Here is a 10,954-nt window from a genome sequence, read left to right as displayed (position 1 = left end):
CTAGATGACTTGATGGCTCTTGCACCGCTAGTTCGCTTAGCGAAGCGTCAAGTGAGTTGAATAACTCATGTAGACTTGTAATTAAAAGTCATACTGGGGCGTTGTGGCCCAAAGAGCTCAATGGCTCATTAGGATGTTGCTGACCTACTTTTGTGAGCCGCAATGGGGGCGTGAATAAGTAGTCAAATTTCATCAAAGATAACTGCATTATTATGCTAAAAACTTACAACGGTGGCCAGTGGTCTATTTACAATGTTGCGTAGTCTTCTGACTACGGATAGAATCGATAGAGATGCTCGATGTTCCACGAGTTGTCGACATCTTCACCAGAGAGGTGTTGTAGCCTGTACGATCTTAGGCCTGTGACCTTGGATACGATGTATGGCCCTTCCCATGGCGAATTAAGCTTGTGTAGCCCCTTGGTGTCTTGTATATGCTTGAGGACCATATCGCCTATGTTAAAAGAACGTTCTTTGACGTTACGATCATGATAGCGGTGAAGACCCTCAAGAGTACCTTGCAGACTAGATGAGTGCTGTACAACGGGCTTCTTCTAGACTGTCAAGATCTAGACGCCTTGCCTCCTCTGCTGCCCCTTCGTCATATTGCTCAATTGTTGGGGATTTCCACATAACATCAGTAGGAAGGATAGCTTCTGATCCGTAGACCAGGAAGTAGGGTGACTACCTCATAGGTTTGCACGACTGAGTACGTAGCCCCCAGAGGACGTTGGGTAGTTCTTTGAGCTACTTGCCTCCTTTGGTGTTGCCAATGTCATGCAATCTTTTCTTCAAGGCTTCTAGTAGCATCCCGTTGACGCGCTCAACCTGGCCATTGTCCCACGGGTGAGCAATAGAGACGTATCGAACGTCGATGCCGTTGTTTTCACAGTACTCCCAGAACTCGTGATTGTTAAAATTGGAACACAAGTCTGTGATTATCCAATTGGGGAATCCATAGCAGTGGACGATCTCATCGAGGAAGTCGAGTACTCTGTCTGCCTTGGGGCAGGTTACTGGCTTGACCTCGATCCACTTGGTGAACTTGTTGATGGCTACCAGTACTCGGTTGAATCCTCCGGGTGCTGTAGGCAGCAGACCAATCATGTCGAGCCCCCAGCATGCAAAGGGTCATGTTGGCGGTATGGTGATAAGCTTGTAGGCAAGGACATGCTGCTGCTTGGCGAAGAATTAACAACCATGGCATTGGCGGACTAGTTCTTTAGCGTCCGCTAGGGTCGTGGACCAGTAGAACGCTGTTCTAAAAGTCTTGCCCACGATTGTACGTGATGATGTGTGGTGTCCACAGATGCCCCTACGTATCGACTCTAATATGTCCTTGCTGTCTTCTCGTGTGACACACTTCATTAGTACTCCTGAAGGTGCGCCTCTTTTGTAGAGCTTGTCCCCGACTAGAATGCAGTTCTTGCTTCTTCATAGGATTTGCTCTGCCCGTGTCTTGTCCGAAGGTAGTTTTTGCTCCCTTATGTAATCGATGAACAAGGTTCTCCAATCCACGTCAATCATCATCACCTCCCGATCTGGTGCCTCAAGACCGCGATTGGTGGTTGTAGAAGGTGCCGGCTCCGCTATGGATGGCTTGAGTAATTCATGGACAAATACTCCTGTTGAGACTTGGGCGCGAGTTGAGCCAAGTTTGGACAAGACATCCGCAGCGACATTGTTGTCGCGGACTACATGGTGAAATTCCAAGCCCGAAAATTTATTTTCGAGCTTGCGTACTTCCATACAGTACGCGTCCATGTTCTCCTTGTTGCGATGCCACTCATCTTTGACTTGGTTGATCACTACCAGTGAGTTGCCATAGACCAACAATCTTTTGATTCCCAGGGATACCGCCAAGCGGAGCCCGTGTAGTAACGCTTCGTACTTAGCTTCATTGTTAGATGCCTCCCAGAAGATCTGCAAGACATATTTGAGTTGCTCACCTTTGGGAGATATCAAGAGTACCCCTGCGCCGGTGCCCTCGAGCCTAAGAGATCCATCAAAGTACATGACCCAATGCTCTGGGCGCTCAGCCGGCGTTGGTAGTTGATTTTCCCGCCACTCTGCCATAAAAATGACTAGAGCCTGGGACTTGATCGCGGTTCTTGATTTGAAATCCAGGGATAATGCTCCGAGTTCCACTACCCACTTCAAAATCCTGCCAGTGGCCTCTCGATTATGGAGAATTTCGCCCATGGGAAAGTCAGTGACGACGGAGATCTTGTATTCCTAGAAGTAGTGCTGCAACTTCCGCGAGGTGAGTAGTATGGTGTATAACAATTTCTGGACCGGTGGGTACTTGGCCTTGGAATCTAAGAGTACTTCGTTGACGAAATGGATGGGCCTCAGCACTTTGTGTACATGGCCGAGTTCTGATCTTTCGACTTCTATCGTCGTGCTTATGACATTAGTAGTTGCCGTGATGGAGAGCAACAAGTCTTCATTGGAGCTAGGCGCCGTGAGGATTGGTGGCTTTGACAAGAAATCCTTCAACTCTTGCAAAGCTTGGTCTGCCTCCTCGGTCCGCTGGAACTTATCTTGCCACTTGGGTAATTTGAAGAAGGGAAAGCCCCGTTCTTCAAGTCTTGATATGAATCTGTTAAGGGCCGCCATACACCCAATTAGCTTCTGAACGTCTTTGATGCTAGACGGATCTTGCATATCGATGATGGCGGATATCTTCTCGGGATTTGCTTTAATGCCTCTGTGGCTAATGATGAACCCAAGTAGTTTCCCAGATGGTATGCCAAAGACGCACTTTGTTGGATTGAGCTTCCACTGAAATTTTCGCAGATTAGCGAGGGTCTCCTTCAAGTCAGCGATGAGGTCATCTGGATTTCTGGTTTTGACTACCACGTCATCCACGTACACCTCGACATTGTAGTGTAGCTGTTTCTGAAAGCACATCTGGATTGCGCGTTGATAGGTGGCGCCTGCGTTCTTCAACCCAAAGGACATCGTTGTATAGCAGAAAGCTCCATAAGGGGTGATAAATGTGGTCTTGGCCTGGTCTTCTTCCTTGAGAGCTATTTGGTGGTACCGCGAGTAGCAATCTAGGAAACAGAGTAGTGCGCATCCAGCAGTGGAGTCGATGACTTGGATAGTGCTTATTCAGATCTGTGTAATCAACGCACATCCTCCAGTCGTTGTTGTTCTTCTTTCGAACCAGGATGGGGTTAGCGAGCCACTCAGGATGGTAGACTTTTTTTATGAAACCCGTCGCGAGTAGTTTTGCCAACTATTTCTTGATGGCTTCCTTTCTATCCTGGGCGAATCGTCATAGTCGTTGTCTCTTTGGAGTAGCTTTCGGATCCACATTTAGTGAATGCTCGATTAGCTCCTTGGGCACCCCTGGCATGTTTGCTGGTTTCTATGCAAAGATGCCTCTGTTGGCCCGAAAGAAGCTGACAAGCGCAATTTCCTATTTAGGATCCAACCCTGAACCGATTAGGGCTATCTTGGAGGTGTCGCCAGTCTCGAGGTCAATGGCTTTGATGTCCATGTCACTTGTCGGCTTGACCTTGGTAGCCCCCAACTTGTTCTCTAGAATTTCGAGTTCGGCCAGGGAGAGCTTTTTTGAGGCAGCGAAGACTTGTTGCATTGAATTGGGCACTTGAGAAGTTGTGGCTAACTTGACAGCTTCTTTATCGCACTCGTATGATTTCTTCAAGTCTCCACGGAGGGAGAGGACTCCCTTGGGACCCCGCATCTTAAGTACTAAATACACATAATGCGGGATGGCCATGAACTTGGCCAATGCTAGTCTTTCGAGGATGGCATGATAAGAAATCTCAAAATCCGCCATCTCGAACCGGATGTACTCTATCCGGTAGTGCTCCTTGGTCCCGAAGGTAACTGGCAGGACTACTTGTCCAAGAGGTATAGTCGCGTTGCCTGGGACGATCCTATAAAAGGGAGAGTTCATCAGGATGAGTATATCCGTGATGTTGAGGCCATCTTCTTCAAAGTCTTAGCGAACAGGGCATTGAGGCCACTGCAGCCATCAATGAGTACCTTGGTGAGCCTGGAGCCAGCAACAACCAGGTCCAAGACGAGAGGGAATCATCCTAGTTCTGAGAAATTAGTCCACTAATCTTTCTGAGAGAAAGTAATTGGTACCTCAGACCACTTGAGGGGCGTGGGCATAGCAAGCTCAATGGACATAATCTCCCGTAGTACTAGCTTTTAGGACTGCTTCGAGGCGGTACCCGGGATCCCACCAAAAATGACATTGACAGTCTTGGACGGGGTCTGAAACTTGCCGTTGCCATCCTCGTCATCATCTTCCTTGGCTTTTCCTTTGTCATTGGTACCCGATGGCTCTGGCAAGTCCTTCATTACTCTGCGTAGGCTGTAGCAGTCTATCGCAGCGTGTTTATGGTGAGGATGCCACGGGCACTATTTTTTCAAGAGCTCGCTGAAAGCAGACTTGTCTTGGCTTCTGCCACCTCCTTTCTTGGACAATTGAGACATCACCGCGACAGCATTGTCTGGCTTGCGCTTGCGGTTGTGACCTCCCGAGTAGTTATTTCAGTGATCGCCATTACAGTTCTTGTCGTTCTCCTAGCCATTGCTTTGATTGTTGTTGTGCTAACCTTGATTGCGATTTGACTCGAACCTTTCAAGCTCTTTGTCTTCTACATCTACCCATGCTTGCACCATAGTCTTGAGTGACTCGACATCATGGGGGCACCGTCTGTCAAAGTCTTGGAACATACGGCGATCGTAAAGACCGTTCTAGAAATAGTCGATCACATCTTGCTCTGAGATGTCTACAATGGTGGCCTTCTTATCGATGAAACAATGCAGGTAGCTTCGCAGGGTCTCGTCTCGCCGTTGCTTGACTTGTGCCAAGTCAAGTCTATTGTTGGACGTTGCATTGCTCCCGCGTAGTTGTTGGTAAATGCCTTCATGAGATCTTACCACGAGTCAATCGAGTTTGACTTCAATGATTCTAACCAAGTGAGCGGCGTTGATTCCATACATATGGGAAAATAGATGACTTTTGTGTCATCGTTCCCTCCTGCAGCTTGAACTGATAATGAGTAGCATCGGAACCAATGAACTGGGTCATGCTTGTCATCGTATTTGGAGATACCCAGAGGTTTGAATTTCTCGAGCAAAATAGTCTTCCTCATCCGATTTGTGAAAGTCGGGAAGCTATCATTGTCATCACCCTTATAGTCAACTTCAAGTTCGCACTCATGATGCCGTCCTTCGATGATGTCACGAGCGTCGCAGTTGTTGTTTATTACCTCTCGAAGATCCACCATGGGATGTGCAGGCTCAGGATCGGATCTGTGGTGGCGACGGCCTCCCACACAAGGTGTCCGACTACCCTCGGGTACATCCCTGTTTTGTATGGCGCCTTCAGGTTGTTGAGCTTAAGGAGCTGTAGGGTCTCTGTAGCTACTGCCGTGTTGACTTCGCTGGAACGGAGTATGTGATACCGAAGCAATCAGATCTTCCCTGTCAAGTTGTTCATAGGTGTGTTCCGCCAAAGCTGCCAACTGTCTGGTGTATCTGTTCTGCGGCATGGTGTGAGTGATGAGATTGATGGAAGCAATGGTGGCGAGAGGCGTACTGTGTTGTCGCGTTTGGACTGCTTCGAAGGCGTTGTCTAGATTCATGATCAGGAGCCCCTCTGCAAGCCGGCGGCGACGGTCTACTCTCGCTGCGTTCCTTGCTCATCGCCAGGTTCTCTGAGCTTCGGTCTCCTCCTCGACGATGTTGGCGGTGAGTCCATCCTGCGAGATGTCATCTGGGTGATGCTCATGTCAAGGATTCCTCTCCGGTGGATCATCGTTCTTCATATCTTGCCCTGTGATGAGGGCAAAGAGTTCTATATCTGGAGAGTGGCTTCCAGAACTTGAGGTAATGACTTCTGTAGAGCCGTCGCCTTCACGGATAGGGGACAAGGGCGTCCCTTCCTGGTATGGGAGAATGTCGAGGTGGGCGATGAAGCGTGACTCGTTGTCTTGGGCAAGGGCGAGTAGCCTCATGCCAGGCTAGTAGATGAATCTACCTTGGAGGGTCGAAGTGATCACCAGGCCCTGCTGCGGATCTGTTAATGGTGTCTCCTCGTTGGAGTCCGAGTACTGATGTAGTCGTGATCCTCAATCGCACCCAAGTTGGATTGCAATCCGGACAAAGCTGCTTGATAGATGGAAGCCATGTTACGGAGTTCGAACAAGAATTGGCTTGGAATTTGACTTGATTCGCATGATGGCTGGAACGCCGGCTCGTGGGAACCAATCCGAGTAGATGTAAAGCCCGAGTTGTACTCGAACTTGCTTCTCGATCCTTGGAACAGGCCAAAAATTTTGTTGAATCTCTCAACGAATTCCTCCAAAGCTTGGTGATGAAGGTTGATGTCATAAAGCTTCTCCTTTGGGGCCTCCGCGATGTGGCGGTGGAAGCCTCCAGCGCCGTCTGCGATGCAGATCCAGAAGCCGAAGATGAACATCGCGCCTACTTCAAACATGACTGCGGGTTTGATGATGACTTCAACCATCGAACTCGCAAAGGAAATCTCGACGACTTCCCCTACCTGGCACACCAACTGTTGGTGTTTAAACCTGGCAACCTACCAAGGGGAGTACCCAAGGTAGAGTTTTGGTTGGTGGGTATCGCCGAAATTAGAAACTCGATGGCGTACATAGGCACACAATTTAGACAGATTCGGGCCGCTAGATTGCATAATACCTTACGTCCTGTGTGTTATTTGCTTGTATTCAATTGAACTTGTCTGAAGGGGTCCCTGCTCATCCTTATATATCGGAGGAGTAGGGTTACAGGTTGGTTACTTTACAAGAGTACTAGTCGGATTCGACCAACTCTAACTGCTACAAGTAGTCTCTGAGTCCTCGACTAGTTCCTGTCCTCCACGCAGACTACGTCGGCCTGCACCATAGTCCCCATGTCTGACATGTCTCGGTATACAGCCCTGTGTATGGGTCTGTCCAAACCTTCTGGTGGGCCCATAGATGTATGTACGACAGTACCCTACTTGTGGGTAAAGTGTACACCTCTGCAGAGTTAAAACCTATTCAAATAGCAGTGTCCACGGCATTGGATGAGTTACGACTTGGTCACATAACTAGCTTTTGGGAGTTGGATGATTTTCATGGCGTGTCTTGGATTTTGGAAGTGTCCGGCAATTGTATCATGAGCTACCGTGGACGGGAAGTTCGGTAGTATTAAAACTTAGATCCTTTGTGTAGGATCAACCCCACTTAATGATTCGGTTGCTAAAGAAATACTTTGCGAAAACCCTTTCGAAAGTAAACCCTTGCATGTATTAAAATCTAGCTTTATTGCAAATAAACCTTAGCCTTATCTTTATATATCCTATACATATTCTTGATTATATCCCCATCAGTGGATGGGGTTGGACTTGTTGAGTACTTTTGTACTCACCCTTGTTTTGTTACTCACCCTTTGCAGGATGCTTCCGCTGGTGCATAGTCCCGAGTGCTGTCTAGGGTTCATCTGGATAGTAGCAGGATGCTTCCGCTAGTGCATAGTCCCAAGTGTTGTCTAGGGTTCATCTTGACAGTAGCTTGGATCGTTACCGTTGTTGTTTTACTTATCGTTTCCGCGTGGCTTTCGCGCCCACTCCCTTGGGAGTTCTACGGTTTATGAACCATCTGTTGAATAAATACGTTATCAGCCTTCTAGGACTGATATTTGTATCACATTTAGTCTTTGCTTATGTGGGGATGCTTCATCTATGGATCATACATCTATGATTTCATCTAATTTCTAGAAACGTAAATGCACAAATACATAAATAAGAACATTGTATAGTTTTGAAAATAAAGATTATGCTCCGAGGCTTGGCTTTCTACTGCTGTGTTAGTACTTTCAAAGCCTTCGGGCCTTCCGGACCTTGGGCCGGGGCTTCTGGGTTGCTCCTGCTGGGCTTCACGGCTACAACTACTTCACATCATGAGCTTGTACACCACGTCCTCTGTAGCGGAATCAAGCACCAAGTGAATGAAGGCGACCTCAGGCACGTGCAGCTTGGTGTAGAAATAAAGAGTGGCGCTGGCTGTCGCATTTCATCGAACGGGTTGTAGGCGAGGAAGGCAATGTCATGGCAAGCAGGTCGTCGGCGTCCTGGCAGCTGCGGCTTGACGGAGGGGTAGCAGGTCACTTGGTGCCGTGGATGCAGTCCCGGTTAGCCAGCTTCCTCGGGCAGAGGCCAAGCTGGGCTCACCGGCCGTGCGGCGCTGGGGTGTGCGTGTGCTGCTGCTGCCGGCTTGTTCGCTGGACAGAACAACGAAGAGCTCCAGCTGCTAGCTTGTCCAGCATTGAAGAGGGAAGCAGCTGCTGTTGCTTGGTGGAGGAAATCAGAGAAGGTGATGGAGCTTGTGAGAGGGGCGCTGGTCTGCTTGCTCTGCCCGAGCAAGGGAGATGCAGAGGACCTGAGATGGCTTGGCCTCCATGGATTTGTGCTGCTGGTGCTTGACGTGTGAGAGGTAGAGATTAGAGAGGAAGGGGAGACCGATTGGAGCAGCTGGTGCCCTGTTTGTTGGATTCGAGGAAGAGCAGGGAGAACAAAGCTGCCTGTGGTGGCGATTTGAAGAGCCAGAGCTGCTTGCTTGCTGTTGCAAGAAAGAACAGAGGGAGGGAGAAAGGCTTGCGGCGGCAGCTTGGGAGGATAAGGCCGAGCGCTCGCGCGGCCGGTGCGTGCCGGCGCCGTGACCGGCGCGCGGGGTCTCGGCATGGGCCGCGAAAAAGGGCTGCTGGCCGTGCTCTGACGAGCAGTGGTCGAGGACGGCGAGGACGACGCGAGGACGGCCGAGGACGACGCGAGCAGTGGCGAGCACTGGGCGAGGCGGCGCTGGCGCGGACGTCAGCGGTACGGCGCGCGGCGGAGCAGGTGGAGGACGGGACAGCGGCGGTATGGGCGCGCGCAGGGGTTTGACGGAGCGCACCGACGAGGTTGACTGCGAGAGGGTCGTGGAGCGCTGTACGCGTAGGCCGGCGCGTGAAGGAGACCAGTGGCCGGCCGGAACCTCGGCGTCCGTGTGGCACACGAGCCCAAAGCCCCAAACGACTGATGGCATACACGGTGCTGGGCTGAACTGACGAGTTCGTCAGTTAGGCTATGTAAAGGTTGTACTTTTGATCAAAAATTCTGGATATTTCCTATAGGAAGTTGATGACCTTTACAAACCGAAATTGGAGAGGATCCTCGAGCTACAGCTTTCGTAAAGGCCCCATGATAAACTGATTCATGGATTGGGAGATAAGTTGATCTCAAATTCGGCAACAACTCAACCCATAACTGAAAATTCGTAGGGGTAGTTCATTAGGATTTATTTTGCTTAGCCGAATTTGATTTGATTTCTTCAAGGTCCAACTCCAACCGTGATCTGATTTTAACAACAAGCTCATGCATGTAAAGTTCACACATAGCACAACCAGTTTTGATCTAGCTTTGGGTCATGTGTTTAGGTAAAAACTAGAGATCCAAAGCCGCAAAGATGGGCATTTACCACTGGAAAGGAGGACTTGGGCTGAATTCAGAGTTGGGTTGAAAAACAAAAGGTTTGACCACACATGACCAGGTTTTTGAATATTTAAACATTATTTCTTTTTTTTTGGACTCGACCAATGTATCTATGTTAAAGTGTAAATTCATAGTCACATGTGCTCACATGCTAACAAAAATTATTAGATACATTTGTTTGCTTAATTTTATTGTTAATGACTGTATTAACACCAGGAGTGTTACAATCCTCTCCCCTAAAAAGAATCTCGTCCTGAGATTCACGAGTAAAAGCAAGAGTAGCAAAGAGATGTCGAAACCCTAAGAAGTACCGAGGTATAAAGAGAGGTTCAGGATATTTATATTAGAGGAAATTTCTTGAATTGGGGTTCATGGAGCAAAGGTAGTATTAAGCTCCAATGATAAATTGAGGTAGCAAGGGTGTGATATATCTATTAACTGCATATTTTGAAAGTGTGGTTTTTTTACCAACAATGGAACTAAAAAAAATAAGCATATCCACTTTTATTTGAGCTGAGAACGCATTTTAAAGAACACAATGTGAGGAGGTTCCGCAAATAGTTTCTGGGAAGCATAAGTTTCAACAGAATGGACTTCGTTTAAGGTTGAGGTCATACGAGAAGACACATATGGGGATTTGTTTAAGACATTCTTGCTCACATCTTTTTTTTTACTTGAGTTACCTGATGCTTATTTGAATAGATGCCAAACTAGAACATTGACATGATGCACCACACAAATGTTCCCATGCTATGAGCTAGATCAATGATGCAATTATGTATGGCGCAATGCATGGCTGCAATCATGTAATGCACCGATGAGATGTATGGTTGCAATGATCATGTATGCTTAACTGATGTTATCATGTTCCATTTTAACTCATTGATGTTTTAGCTGAGCAAGAAGAATGATACAAGATTTACGAGTCTAGAATTCAAGGTGGTCGATAAGAGGAGAATACCAATGGCCGAAGAAAATATGGATGCTTACCATTATTGTAGATGTGTTGGTGGAATAGAGTGCAGGAAAATCTTGATAGAACTGATACGTTGCATGGGAAAGTGGAAATTTTGAGTGAAACGTCGACTTGCCTACTGATAAGAACATGACTTTTCATCCAGATGACCCACAATAGAAAAAAAAAAAGTACATTTGGAGCATCTAAACTTTGTCATTCACTTGCAAGGACAATTTAAGCAGCGCCTACGGGGGCGTCTATAAGAGTAGACTTTGTTTCTAATATAGCGTGTAACAGAGAAGCAAAATTATCTCTCTCTATACAGGTCATTGATGAGGATGCCCTGACAATATGATTTTCCTTTAACTATTTCTATCTTTGGCGGTTTTGGACACAATACCATCCCCTATTTGCAGTACCAGTTCCACCTAACGTTTCTTCCCAGCCAATCGGACACTGAGAGGTGGGCCC

General features: G+C 47.9%; 1 protein-coding gene across 1 annotated transcript; it reads right to left on the bottom strand.

Annotated features, from left to right (window-relative positions):
* Positions 1-3,426: 3,426 nt before the first annotated feature.
* Positions 3,427-3,810, bottom strand: LOC105913721. The gene has a single exon (XM_012843572.1). It carries the CDS (start codon positions 3,808-3,810, stop codon positions 3,427-3,429), a length of 384 nt encoding a protein of 127 aa, XP_012699026.1.
* Between the last annotated feature and the right edge of the window lie 7,144 nt (positions 3,811-10,954).

The sequence above is a fragment of the Setaria italica genome, chromosome II, assembly GCF_000263155.2.
Source record: "Setaria italica strain Yugu1 chromosome II, Setaria_italica_v2.0, whole genome shotgun sequence".
NCBI classification, from domain to species: domain Eukaryota; kingdom Viridiplantae; phylum Streptophyta; class Magnoliopsida; order Poales; family Poaceae; genus Setaria; species Setaria italica.
The sequence above is the reverse complement of the archived record's forward strand: the minus strand, read 5'-3'. Positions and strand labels throughout refer to the sequence as shown.

Coding starts and splice junctions, on each gene's coding strand:
- LOC105913721 (XM_012843572.1), bottom strand. CDS start 3,810: ATGGCGGATTTTGAGATTTCTTATCATGCCATCCTCGAAAGACTAGCA.